The sequence below is a fragment of the Anarrhichthys ocellatus genome, unplaced genomic scaffold (assembly GCF_004355925.1).
Source record: "Anarrhichthys ocellatus isolate YVR2014 unplaced genomic scaffold, GSC_Weel_1.0 scaffold1, whole genome shotgun sequence".
Taxonomy (NCBI): domain Eukaryota; kingdom Metazoa; phylum Chordata; class Actinopteri; order Perciformes; family Anarhichadidae; genus Anarrhichthys; species Anarrhichthys ocellatus.
This window is the reverse complement of record NW_022280031.1, coordinates 16,235,636-16,250,063: the sequence shown is the minus strand read 5'-3', so window position 1 is coordinate 16,250,063 and position 14,428 is coordinate 16,235,636. Positions and strand designations below refer to the sequence as shown.

Genomic DNA, 14,428 nt, shown 5'->3' with positions numbered 1-14,428 from the left:
GTGTGTGTGTGTGTGTGTGTGTGTGTGTGTGTGTGTGTGTGTGTGTGAGAGAGAGCAGAGCGTTGGCTGCTGTTACTGTAGGTGGGTGTTAGCATCGAGGCTAATGAACCCCATAGGGACTGAATAGGACTGCCTGTGGACATGTTAATGCTCAGTGAGTGTAGATGTATCCTGTAGGAGGAGGATAACACACACACACACACACACACACACACACACACACACACACACACAGTCAGTCAGAGAGGCCAGGTGTTTCCCTCCCTACGGTGGACTAACTTGTACTTATTGTGGCCGCAGGATAAACACATCTGAATTAATAATAACTGATATCTTCTTCTGTTTGACTTCTGAATAGACTCAAACTAACAAACTTCTCTGGCATTGTTCTAAATGTATACTTTCCAGAAACAACCAACACTATCTTATACAATATGTATGTGTGTGTGTATAGATATATATTCTTTTTTAGAGGGGCTATAACCAATATATATCTAATCACAAAATGAAATGGGTCAATCTGCAGCTCTGTTGAGCTTTACAGAGCTTCATGGTGAGTTTGAGCTCATTGTTTATCTGACCAGCTGCAACTTCACTGTTCTGGTCCACTCTCACCAGAGTGCATCTGTTTTCAGAGAGAAAGCTGTCAGAGCCGACTGCTCACTACCTGCTCAGCAGACACAGTTAGAGACCCACTGGTGAACACCGTGGAGCATTTAGCAGCTAAAGAGACAGATATTCATAGTTATAATAGTTGGAGGAGACCAAAAGCAGAGCTACAAGAGAGTGAGTAGTGAATGATGGTGTTGCTCCGTAACTGCTGGATGAGTAAATATGAAACCGTTTGCCATAAAGTTTGTACGATTTTGCCATATCAACCTAAATATTACCTCTTTTTTTTTTTTTTTAATTGAAAATTTGAAAATTCATTCTTGACCTGGAAAACATTAGTTGATAAAACAATTGGTAGGAGCTGGATTTCCTTAAAGCGCTCGGAACAAAATCCATCTACAACTCAATGGCACCTTGACAACACCTGCTGATCACCTGTGTGATACGATCAGAGGCTCCTAAAAGGACACGGGGGGGGGGGGGGGCCCTCTAATGTCAGAAAATAACCTTCACCCGGCCTCCGAGAAGCCGTAGGGCATCGTGAACGGAGGAAGCGATGCGAGGAGAAAACAGCAGCTCTTCTGTCTCTCCACCATCAGACACGCTGTAGAGAAAAGAGGAAGCTCTCTCTTTTCTCTACCACGTCTGTGTATCTGTACTATCAGCCTGTCATCCTCCTGGGATGGGAGGATGGAGGGGATGGAGGGGGAGGCAACGAAAGGCTGCAGGCTAATTAGGTTCTTATCTCCTCCACGCTCCTCTTCCTGTCCTCCTCCTCTCTAATCCTGGTGGGCAGCGTTCTGCCGCTCAACGCCTCGACAGTCACACACAGTGGGGGAATAATTGGTACAAGCAGCACCTCGCTGCCGAAACTTTATCAGTCACTCCGAGTGACACATTTTCTCCTCTTTCTCCGCTCCTTCCTCCTCCCAGAGTGCTTTCAGTCGGATTCAAAAAGCTCTTTATTCATTGTTGCGTCTCTTTCCTTCATCCCTTCGTTCTATCTGAGCTTCTTCCCATTCTGTCTTTCACTGACTAAATGACAGCTCTCTCTCTCTCTCTTTATGCCCTTTTTCCTCTAAAACGTTCCTCCTCGCTCCTGATCTCTCCCTCGTTCACTTCTTCCTGTCTTTGTCTCATGTTCTTCTGTGTCCATCAACCTGATGAGAAATGTCTTCCTGCTGCAGAACAGCCCGTTATTATGTGTTGTAGGTTACTTCATGGGAAGATGGGTAACTGCTTCTTCTGTCTGTCCCTGTAGACATGAGATATCATTACTGACCTTCAAAACTGTCAAACTGTCCTGCCTCTTTAAAAACCCTCTTTAACCCTCCTTCCTCTTTTCCTCTGTCCTGTCTCCTCTGCCCTGTCTCCTCGCTCTGTCCCTCTGCTCTCTAACGGTGTGTTGTGGCTGTCCTTCCTTCAGATGGATGTGGTCTATACCTTCCAGACGGGCCAGGCTCCGGTGCCCGGTGCCCTGCGCCGCCAGCCGTCCGTCGTCAGCCAGCACAATGACGCCACCGCCGCCAAAACTCTCTCTAGCCCCACCCACGTAGGGCTTAGCTCCTCCTACTCTCTCACCAACTCGGCCGGGGCCCCGCCCCCTGCTGCTGCTGCTGCTGCTGCTTCCTCCTCCACTGCAGGCAGTGAGTCGGTGACCGGAGGCCAGCTAACACCTCGCTTCACCCGGCTGGACTCTTTTTTTTTTTTTTTTGTTCTGCATGACTCACAACGCTAAAACACCGTCTCTGTCATCAGCCGCTGTCTGCACATCCTCAGCTAATCTGAAACATCTGAATGATCATCTGTGCTATTATTATCAATAACTGATGAAACATGATCTGACTGATGCGTCCAACTTGTTCGGGGTGATTAATGTAACAGGGAGTGTAGTTGGCACGTGACAGCCGCTGTGTCTGAACGGAAAAACTGTACTCACCTACATTTTGACTTTGGGAAGAGCTGAAACAACCTCTGAGAAGTAAAACTAGCATCATATTATGATACATATTTAATCATTACATAATTTCAGTTTAGGACCTGCAGGTCAAAAGACGTTGAGTAGTATTTTTCTATAGTGGGAACCAAGCCAAGCTGGCTGAAAACATTTAAAAGTGGTCCGCTGATGAAGTAGCAACAAATACGTCACATGTTATTGTTGAAAAATAGCCTAAAGCTCCACCGATCTCTGAGTTTGCTAATTTATATCGTCTACAGCTGTTTCACAATAAAAGCCTCACAAAGGGTTTTCCAGCAGAAAGCTTTTATTGTGAAGCAGGAAATGCTCAGTTTGCATTTGCAGTAATTAAAACATAAGCTGGACCTCTGAAACAGCTGTAGGGAAGCAATAATTAAGCAGTAATGAGACCCAGAGAGATTCTGTTTGAAGATGCTAAAGTCCTGACAGCTGCACACGCAGAGATATTTAAAGGAATAGTTCCACACACACTGTCTGAGAGTGAGATTAAGAGATGGATATTTATTTCACATGCGTGTGTCTGGTGTGGAGCTGGAGTCAGGACTTGGTTAGCCTAGCTTAGCATAAAGACTGAAAGCAGGGGGAAACCGCTAGCCGGGCTCTCAAAGTAAAACAAATGCACCTAACAAAGCTCGCTAAGTAACATGTCGTGTCATGTTTTGTCTGTACAAAACCGGTGAGAGAGTACAGAGGGACGTATCAACACATCGTTGGTCTAAATTGGTCGTTGGTCACAGCCATCTCTATTATAAACCATCTAAATCCACTAAAAGTGAACCTGCAGACGGCCTGATCACCTGATCCGTGTTTCCATCTCTGAACTCCACACTGTGCTTCTTACTTCACCTTCCTCCTGCTGCTGATCTTAATCTGCTTCTCCTCTTTTTTTTTTTTTTTAATTTATTTATTTTTTTTATTTTTATTTTTTTTTTAAATTATCCATCGTCACTTCCGTCTCAGCCTGCTGCCTCTCGTCCTCCTGCATGTTGTGGAGATTTAAACTCTTGAACATGCGTCTGTTAACCCTGATGTGACTTGCTGCCCGACGGGTCGACGAAAGATCACAACTGTTGGCCGACGAGAAGAGAAAGAAGCTTAAAAAAAATAATCCTGCTCTATTTTCTTTGTTGTTTTTTGTATTCTTCTTCTCTGAGGCGACAGCCTGGGCACCAAGATAACATTATGGGTTAATCCTGAGCAGGGTTAAAACTGTCAGGCTCAGCAAGTCTCATGGTTTAACAGCCAAGAGCTTTTTTTCCACGCATGTGTGTGTGTGTGTGTGCGCGCATGTGTGTGTGTGTGTCTGTGATGGTTGCATGTATGCTCTAAGCTGCAGTGCTCTGCCTGCAGCTCTCGTGTGGTTCAGTAATGGAGAGCTTTGAACTGCAGGGTTATTAATTATGATGAAGAGTGTCTGCTGGTGCATATAAATCAGTGTGATCAGCTGCAGCCTCTGTGGATTCATGACACAGGAAACGACTTAAGGCAGAGAGAAGAGAGCAGCTAGAGAACAAAATGATTCTGGCCCCGAGTGTGATTATAAATACTTAACAATGTGCATGTGTTTGTTGTGTTTCCCAAGTGTGTGTGTGTGTTGTTTACTGGGGATGGTTTGAACGTCTTCTGTACTGGTGACACCATCAGGGCTGAATTATTAGCTGCTAAAGCGAGCATCACACCCCAGAGGCCCCAGAAGTCAGTCTTCTTGCATGTAAATTGGCTGTTGGTATTGATACATATTTATATATGCATCAAAATTTGATTAATGGAAAATGTGTGAATTTGCACATTGCAATTATAGGCATAGTACACGAGTTAACACTGCTCACAGCGCTATTCCCTTATTGCTCACCAGCCACTGTGGCTAGTCATTTTTTTAAGTTATTTGCCACTCAGCATTTTCATTTGCCACCAGTGTGTTGTTGGTAAGTTACGTTTTATTTGATTAAAGTTGACTATTGTGAGATACAATTCGCTTGAAAATCTAGATTTTAAAACAATTTCAAATGTAAACGACCACTTTAAACACCCTGATCATAACTACATAACACGTATATCACTGCACTGATCAAATAATCAGCTCTGATGTTGTATGTTCGGCTCCTTTTGCATGACGACGTGCAGCTGATTAAGACAAAAGCATAAAAAACAGCTTATTTCTAAAGAGTACTAAAGAGTGAGTCATCTCGCTCCCTTCTCGTCTTTATCGAGAGTTGTCGCGAAAGACAATAGCGGAAGAATGGACGAACCTCATTTCAATGAGTGAATAATTTCAGATGCCTTTTGAGGAGACGACAATACTTTGTATTTATACTTTATGTAAATGCAGAATGTTCCACCCACCAAAGTGGCGAGTAAGTGTCACTGCGTTACCACCACTGCCGAATTCCACCCGCATTTAGCAGGTGGGCGGGTGCCAATGTCGAGAGATGTATGTATGTATATGAAATCAAAGATAATGTCAGCAAGATAATGAATCTGACTTATCATTTTTTCAATCTAATTTTGGTCTGAACCAAAAAAGTGTCGACGTTTAGTACCAATGCTTATGCTGCATTCACATGGACTCAGGCAGACGGTAGACGGTAAACTGGAAGTCATTTTGAATACCGGCCGCGGTAAACAGCATTGTCGTCCAAGGTGACATAATTTAAAACGGGATGTTAAGGAGCTCCCTCACACTGAAGAAAGTTTGCAGTCGAGTATTATTAAAGCTGCAACTTATAGCTTAAAGCTTATCTGGAATAATTACATAGAACAGTAGACAGAAAATAGTCTGCCTGTTTCCATGTGACTGCTGCATTAGTGTTTGAGGACACAGGAATACAGTTAAAAAATAACTGACTTCAATGATTTAAATCCTCCTTTTAATTAAAATCTTTTGTGTTTACTGCGTGTTGACCTGACTCATGTTCCCTCTGAGGACAGAAGAGTCCGTCCTCACAGACTGAACTTTAATTTGAGGTGTTTGTTTGTCAAAAAGCATTCTGGGTAATGTTAGAAATCATTAAGTGGCAGGAGGAAGGTTGAGGGAATGTGTCTAAATGATAAAGGGCTCCAGGATGTGGACGTCCGGTCCATCCTGTTTCAGATCGCGGTGTGTATTTCCTGGTTTGTGTCCCTTATCTCCAATAAAGATAAATCTCAATGTTCCAGTAAACAATCTGCTTCTAACGTTCAACCTGACAATGTCCGCGTGCACAAAGCTGCATGTTTTTACTAGTTCAGTGTGGAAGAGCTCGACTGGTCTGCACAGAGGCCTGACTTCAACACCAGCTAACACATTTGGGATGAGCTGGAACATGTCACCGATGCTCTTGTTAGGCCCTGACATCTGGTGGAAAGACTGAATCTAGAAGAGAGGAGAAAGCAGATTAAGGCTTTGGTATAACGTCTCTGACTTTGAGTCAAATTAACATAATTTGGGATATAAAAGTGTGTTTGACTTGTGTGTGATGTTGTGGTTTGATGCCCCTCCACATTCAGCCGCCTGCTGGTGACTCTTTTTTTTACCTTTTTGTGTTGATGTTTTGTGGCATTCAGTTTTGAGTTTTCCCACCATGTCCTCACCCAGCCGACCTCGTGTTAACGTTGTGTTTTTGTGGTTTTGCACCTCCTCGCCTGGATTCAGACACTCAACCCCCGCTGCCTGTTTGACATCACACCTTTCATTACAGCCTGTAGCGGTTGATTCGCTCGCTCCTCTTGACGCTTCTTTTTTTTGTTTCAGATTAAGGTGGTCAACGCGTTCCGTAGCTCCCTGTACCCGATGGAGAGCCCAGAGTCCCGTAGCTCCATCCACAGCTTCATGGCCCATCCTGAGTTCGTGCCCCTGTCCGAGGAGGAGGCTCGCACCCCCATCATCGAGGAGACTGGAGACGAGATCGACCCCCTCCCCAGCGCCTCCTCCGGGGCGACGGGAGGAGGAGAGCCGCCCAGCGCTTTCCCACGCAGCTGCGAGTCATCCATCTGAGCTCCTCCTCCTCTTCCTCCCTCCTCTTTATCAGTATCATCTGTCATCCCACCAACTGAACTGTCGCACTGAGGAGGGAAGTCGCTCTGCATCCCGTCATCCTGCACACACACACACACACATACATGCTTCACATCGTCTTCACCCCCCTGTCATTCCTGCCACATTGTGTCTTTCATACTGACTGTGGCATCATTCTGCCTGTAAGTTTGTTCCTCCACCAACATCACCCTACACACACACACACACACACACACACACACACACACACACACACACACACGTGTCAGAGTGGAGTCCAGAGTCTCCACCGTTGGAAGGCCCGTCTTTGTCCATTCATGTATATTTTTTACTCTATGATCCTTTTTTGAGAAGCATTTAAACTTCGTTGGGTTCGATCTTCGCGGGACTCGCAGCAGCATGTCGTGTTCTGTACTTGCTTCATTCCGGCGTGTCTCTCTCTCTCTCTCTCTCTCTCTCTCTCTCTCTCTCTCTCTCTCTCTCAAGCGGCACAGAACTTTTCAAAGAGTGCAGTGATTCTCGTGTACATACGCTTTTCCGCTCCTCTACACAGCTAACAGCCGGGGTTTTGGTGATCAGAAGATTTTTAGGCAAATGCAAAAATGTAACCTTTTTTTTTGTTTGTTTTTAAACCTCTGACGAATGTTAATTGATGATTCAAGCATCAGAGAATGTCTTGTGAGTTTGACACTACAGTGTTCAAGGTTCAACTGTTAAAAGAAATGTTCTTCCCTTTATCGTGTCTGTATGTGTTGGTTTTTCTCTTTTAATCAGCCGTGTTGCATGTGGAAGGACAGAATGTTTACTACCCCCCTAAAATATCCAACATGGCGGCGTCCAGAGAGGGCTGGCTCTCTGCTCAGCGGGGGTCCGACCTCATCTCATCCGGTCCGGGTTCTGGTTCTCTCTGCCCCCCCCACTACGTCCACAGTCTCGATAGGAAAACAGGAGCGTGGCTCTTGTTCTGTAGGATGCATGTTGTGTTTCATTCGTGTTGAGTCGCATGATAATTTAGGAATGAATATTTGGGATTCTGTTTCGACGACCTTATGTGTGTGTTAGTCTGCAGCAGCGTCATTTCAGAGCAACTTTAACTTCCTGTCTGTACGACTGAACTTCCTGTTAGCACTACGGGACAAAAACAGACCCATCAGTGTTCACATACTACAGTGGCGGTCTCCGTGCTCTGCGTGTGGTCTTAGATCTGACTCACCCATGAATAGGAGGGAGCTGGATCCGATCCCAGCTCTCATCGGGCAGACGGCGGGTTCTCCCAGTCGGCCTGTGGTGCCTTTCTTGCTGGTGTCACAGCAGAGAACACGAGGCCACAACATATGCTTAACTTTCAGCAGAAAGAAAGGATGCAGCCTTTAACTAGAACCTGAAATATTCCAGCTGCCGCTCCGCTCGTCGCCTGGATGACCTCGACGTTGGCTTCAGTTCATTTAGAGAAACAAAAAAGACAGAAACTAAAACCAGAATACTTCAGAGATGAGGGTTCGTATTCACTGTCTCAAGCTCTCTTGTCTCCTTCCTCCTCCCCTCCTCTGACAGTCTCATATTGAAGTGTGACAACCAATCAAAAGTGACAACCTGTGACCGTGACACTGTGAGGCGACCCCCCTCGCGAAACACTGCCCCACTGTGCCGCTAACTGTAATTTGGTTAAGAGTCGACTAAACATTTAGCTCACATCTTTCCGGATTGGACTCTCCAAACTGAGCCTGAACACTACTGCCATTCATCCCTGTGTGTCTTCAAAATAAAAGCCCTCCTTTAATCCTAGAGTTCGATCCATTCTGCTCGTTTAGATCTGGGTTACAGATGACCTCGTCCGACAGCTTGATTCTCGTGATGTCACATAAAAAAGGGTTAGACACTTAGAAAGGTATCCCAGGCTTATCTTGACTTCTCCCAGACACATCTCGAAGCTCTTCCTGGTGAATCCCTTGGTGTTCCCAGACCAGTTGGGATGTATAATCCTCGCAGTGTGTTCTGGGTCTGCTGGGGGGCTTCCTCCCAGTTAGACCAGTGTCCAGTATACGCCGACAGAGAGGTAAACCACTAACCAGAGCTCGTGACCATAGATCTGAATGTAGATCGACTGATGGATCGAGAGTCTCAGTTGGCAGAGCTCCAGTATCGATGAGTCTGTTTTGGGTCACGGTGCAGGACGTTCAGTCCGAACAGACAGGAAGTTGACGGGCCTCTGAACAGAGTCGGCACCGTCTTGTCTGCGTTTGAGACAAATCTAGGTACCAGTTCTCACGTTTCTCGTTCACTCGTTTGTCAGATTTTACGAACAGAAATGAAATCGGTGACGTCACACAGCCAGCAGCAGAGAAGATGTTTGATCTTCATCATCATCATCATGCATCTTACCACTGTGCTGTGTTTGATCGACAGGCGACAGACTGATGATGTCACCAGTCAGCCTGTAGAGTTAAATCCACCGTGTGTCCGCCGCTCAGTACTTCCTGCCTGCCGTTGTCCTGCAGATTACTGTCTTAAAAGAGGAAGGAATCATCTTCCAATCAGAAGCAGCGATGTGTGTAACCCCCTCTTAGTCTGACTAGCAGCCATCCACCTGTGTGCTACTACTGCCATATTTCCAACTTTTTGTCATGACTAGGTTCTTCCTCTCCCCTCTGATGAGCTTTTTCTATGTAACCCAGAGCCATATTTTATAGGTTGTCTGTATTGTTTTTTATCTCATTGTTATCGAGGTTTCCTTTGGACTTTCTCACCCCTCGACCCCCCCGGCCCCGGCCCTTTTCTCCAAACACGACCAAAAAGCAAGGAGAAAATCTTCAGTCGTCACTGCCGAACCAAGTTTAAAGGACCTCTACAATGTTTACATGAAAAGCAAGTGGGTGGCAGTTCGCCTGCACTTCTCTCATTCGACCGCTTCCCTTTCATTCCCTTGCTTTCCTGAATCTTAGAGTTACTATTTAACTGAATGGGGAATCTTTCTTGCATGGTTTTCATATAAAATTCAATGTTTTGCTCATTTTTTACAACTCTTCTGTATTTTTATATTAAGTACTTTTTAATACTTTGGAGATATATGAATATATATGTATAGGCTGAAGAGTTTGGTGACAGTACAGTACATGAATGAGAGGAATCTAACGTGGACTGTCTTTTTACAGCTCTCTAATATTTATGCCACGTGTGTCGTCTTGGTCACCTGATGTTAGGGCTCAGAAACCTGCAGTGACTTGTTTACTTCCTGTCGGCCGCTCAATTGGAATCTCAACAGTCTAGTCTCATCAGCCCCCTTTTACATGAGTATATTCACTTTATCTAACATGTGTCACACTACACGCTATGTGATTTCGCAGTTATCCGACTCCATTAGAGTGCAGCCAATGCAACGTGAATACAGCTAACTGTATCAAATATTAAATGGGAGTGTATAATTATTTATCCAACCTCTGGGTTTCTTTGTTTCTGTACTTTGAAGCCACTACGACTGATTTCTTTGAATGAGTGGACTGATGCTGTTTTCCGACTGACTGGTGCCGGAGCTGACGGCTTTGAAAGAGGATGACGGCTGTGTCCCGCTTCAGGCCCCGCCTCTGTAGAAAGGAGGCGTGGCCTGTGAAGGTGTGTCTTTACGGACACGAAACTTGAGAGAGCAACCTGAGGACCAAAGCAGAGCCGGACCGAATCATTAAAAAAAATTCCCTTTAGGTCTTTGAAGTGGACCCATGAAAAGAAAACCTGAACCCAACGAGCTTAATTCTTATTGTTTTTAAAAGAGGCCTGGTCCCTGTTTCTCAACAGCATCTTAAGACGATCTTAGTCCCGTTGAAGGTCTAAGGGCACCGATCCCAAAAAAAACAAAAAGGGACTCGAGGACAGTTCGGGCGCTTTCTCAAGCCAACAGTTGGTCCTTTTTAAACCAAAACAACCGGTACAGGCTGTTAGCAAGAGGCGGTCTCGGACTGCTACCAATCGAGCCCTATGCGGTTCGGTTGCAGTGAAGTGAACAAAGAAAGCAGGCTACCAGGTTAATATGATCGGGAGATGACCGACCAATGTTTCACTGACATCTGGGCCAAAGAGAACATGCAGAATATGCTGGATAAAGTCCAAAAATGTTTTTTAAAGTCACTCAAGATAAACTGGAGAAGAGATTTGTGCTCACAGCAGATCCGTTCCGACTCAAAGCAACAGCAGCATGTGTTGTTTTAATTGTTCTGCTTTAATTAGCGAACCAGACTAAATAGAAAACAGACCAAATAGTTGAATCAATGTTACTCTGATTTGGTCCAACCAAAAGTACTTCGGCTTGTGAAAGCGCCCTGAGACTATAACACAGCAGGGCCCTACAGGACCCGACCAGACTGAATATAATCTGAACCCAGCTCGTCTCGGGTCCAGTCTCGGTTGCTAGAAACCAGTTGGACCCATGAGAACCTTCGCTAACATGGGCCACTCTCTGAGTTCCTCTGTCAACGTCATGTCGGTATTTAAAGATGCTTTTAAATACTGTGACCAGCAGCTGTGATACCTTTAAGTTTTGGGGTTGCCATGAGGTTTAAATTTGGGTATTTTTCTTGTATTTCACAGCCAAACAGTTTTTGTTCATTTAAATGTTTGTCTTCTGTCATGGTTAACTGCTGCTGTACATGTTTGCATACAGAGGGGGGGTTAGGGGTCTGTCTCATTAACACTAGGGGCCCAAAAAGGTTCGGGGCGGCCCTAGACCTCAGGTTGAGTCGTCTAAATTTAGGCCAAGAACAAGAACTTCTTTTTTTTTTGGATCTGGTCATTAAAAGGAGGCGCAGCCTGTGACGGGACACAGCCGCAATCACAGATGACATTGTTACACCACCGACTTCAGAAACATTTCTCGGGAGAGAGAGCAGGACTGTTAAAGGCGCTCGTGACATCACTTCCTCTTCCTGCCGTCTAAACGAGACGCACCTTTTTCCAAAACGATGACGCGTTTTTTCCTCTTTGTTTTTGGGTCCAACTGCTGAACAGATATAGAACAGCTGTGCTCCTACAGTCAGTACAATGTAAATATTGTCATATAAGGGGATGAAGTGTACCTGCTGTGTGTGTCGGGTGACAGGAAATAGGACGGGGGGGCAGGCAGGCAATCAGCCAATCATCACCCAGCAAAGCTTTAAGGATGTTCTGCCAAAGTTGTTTCCTTTTCTTCTTCTGCACAAGTTTGTTTTTAGAAAGTTTGCAGTCACATGACCTCCTCCCCCCCCCCCCCCCCCTCCTGCCACCTGGATAAGATTGTCCCTCTGCTCTTGCCATGGCTTTTCTGTGGCTGTGGTGGTCGACTTTTGGACCGGTTGCCCTCGTATATCTCTCACACCAGGTGCACAGTACAGGCCCGCCATCGGAGACGCAGAGTTCAGAAGATCTCAGTTTTCCAACCGGACTTCTGTGTGGAGAAGGAACTCGCCTCTTATCCAGTCATTGTTGCATTTTTGACTGCTTCCTCCTCAGAGCACTGCCTTGTTTCTCTCAGAACAGCTTCCTGTTGTCGGATCTTAAGGAATTATTTGGAGAACCTTCACATCCACTTCAACAATCACGAAAAAATAAATGGTTCAAACAAACTGGAATATCACAAATGGAAAAGTCATAACCACTCAACGTATATATCTATATATGTGTGTATATATATATTATCTATATATTTATAGCTAGTATATATGTACATGTGTGTGTATATATTGGATACGAATATATATATATATATATATATATATATATATATATATATATAAAAAATTCGTTTCTCAGTTGAACTTCACTGCAAAAAAGACTGAAAAAGATTAGTTTTCTGTAATTGCTATGATACACAGTAATAGGCTGTTGGTGTTATTTTTGTATAAACATAATATCATCTATGTGGCATGCATGACATATATACAAAAATTTGGTGGTTTAAAGCAATATGTCCAACCTGGTGCGATTGGTTCTGTCGTGTTCTGTGTAGCCTAAAGCCACTCTGTGCGAAAAGATATATATATAAATATAAATATATAAATATAACAAAAAGAGAAACTGCATTTGGATAAAACTAACTGTTCAGTATATGTGTTCAATGTTCTGTGTTCTGCATGTTTTAGTATGGAATGAAACATCCCACAAATGTTGACTTGTTTTTACCAAATGAATCTCAAATACACGCCCCCAAACACATGCAACATTACACACACACACTTAGACACACACACACCTGTATTTGCACTGTGAGGTGAAACACACTGAGGAAATTAAAACTGTGTGACTTCTGATGGATGGATTGATGAAAGATGGAAGATTCTTCTTCTCTTTTTTTTTTTTGTTCCCATCGTCTCATTTATCCAGAAACTGAATAACTTGTAAAGGATCTGTCGGCTCATCCTTCACTGTTTCATCCTCCCGTCCTCAAACGCACACAAACGGAGAGATTTTAGGATTCTCCTGAACTCATCACCCACTCATCTGTGCCGTGAGAGGAGGAGGAGGAGGAGGAGGGAGACGATGACAGTTAAACAGGCCTGAAACATTCAGGTGGGCTGCTGCTCTGCAGGGGTCATCATCTCACCAATCACATCCATTGATCTCCATGATCCATTATCCTCCTGCTTCTCTCTGCTGCTCCAGCTTTTGGGAGAAAAAGGGGGGATAATGGAGTTTGTTGCTCACCTGAAAAAATGTCTGATCGTGTTGGAGCGAGACCGATATGTCGGCTGATTTTATTTGTCACAGATAAATCAGTGTATGGATCAATATGTCGGCTGATTTTATTTGTCACAGATAAATCAGTGTATGGATCAATATGTCGGCTGATAGGACATTTTAATTTAGAAGTTTAGTTTGTCCACCAGAGTGAACTGTAGTGTGTTTGGCTGCAAATAAGAATTCATTTCAATATTGATCATTCTTCCCAATTGTTTTTGGATTTATCAATATATAGTTTTGTCTAAAATGTGGCAAATGACTCCATGTGTTCAAAACCCAAAGATATTCAGTGTATCTTCATATGTGATGAATAAAAGCAGCGTTAGAGAAGCTAAAATCCAAAAAAAGTTTGACATTGATTATCAAAATAGTTGCAGATTAATTGATTGACAGAAAATTAACACGAACACCTATTTTGACTTATCATTTTAGCTCCAGTGAAAATATCCGCTCATTACAATTCTTTAATAGCCAAATTTACGTGATCTTTATAAAAACGTGTTTCCGTATTCATGTGTTCAAACTGATTTTATCGATCGGGCTCTAGTTCACGTCTCCGTCAGACGGCTGAGAGCAGCGTTGTGATGTGACGACACATTTGAATCTGATTATTCACTGCCAAAAAAACGTTTTAATCCTGCCGGGATTTAAAAGTCTAAAACGGCACAAAAACCACAAGACACCAAGAAAAAAACTGCCGAAGCCACAAAATCTCCTCTTTAGATTTCTATTCTATTTCTATTCCTACATCTCTAAATCAAGCGGGATTAGATTTTCTCTCTTTTGATGGCAATACGCTAGCAGTTTCCCCCTGATTCCAGTCTTTGTGCTAAGCTATGCTAAACATGGTCTTGTCTTATCTCTGACTCGGACACAGGAAAGACGGAGAACAAGAGTATTTCATGAAATGTATTAAACGGTACGAGGATTTAAAGAACAGCGAGTGATAATCTACCAGAGTACATCGAGTCAGTTTATCTGTTGGATACAAACTTCTGACTTCATCGTAACGTAACAGTTCTCTTTAGATTAGAAATCTGTATCACATAACCTAACAAATGTATTCGTTGACCTTTTGGTTTTTCTTTCGGCTGTAGAAATGTCCGTCATGGCCGCTGTGTTTTCAGCGTTTAACGTTTTGC

The 14,428-nt window shown here is 43.9% G+C and overlaps 1 protein-coding gene across 5 annotated transcripts in view; it reads left to right on the top strand.

The window, feature by feature from the left end:
- Positions 1 to 11,954, top strand: part of LOC116384637 (plasma membrane calcium-transporting ATPase 1-like) — a 95,450-nt gene extending 83,496 nt beyond the window's left edge. For 2 of the 5 annotated variants that reach the window (XM_031849481.1, XM_031849490.1), the window contains 2 exons: positions 2,039 to 2,164; positions 6,321 to 11,954. In XM_031849481.1, coding sequence (XP_031705341.1) covers positions 2,039 to 2,164; positions 6,321 to 6,563 — 369 coding nt within the window. In that variant the 3' untranslated portion in view covers positions 6,564 to 11,954. Of the gene's footprint in view, positions 1 to 2,038; positions 2,259 to 6,320 lie in introns of all 5 variants that reach the window. The other 3 variants (XM_031849520.1, XM_031849499.1, XM_031849510.1) reach the window with 2 other exon arrangements.
- Positions 11,955 to 14,428: the final 2,474 nt, after the last annotated feature.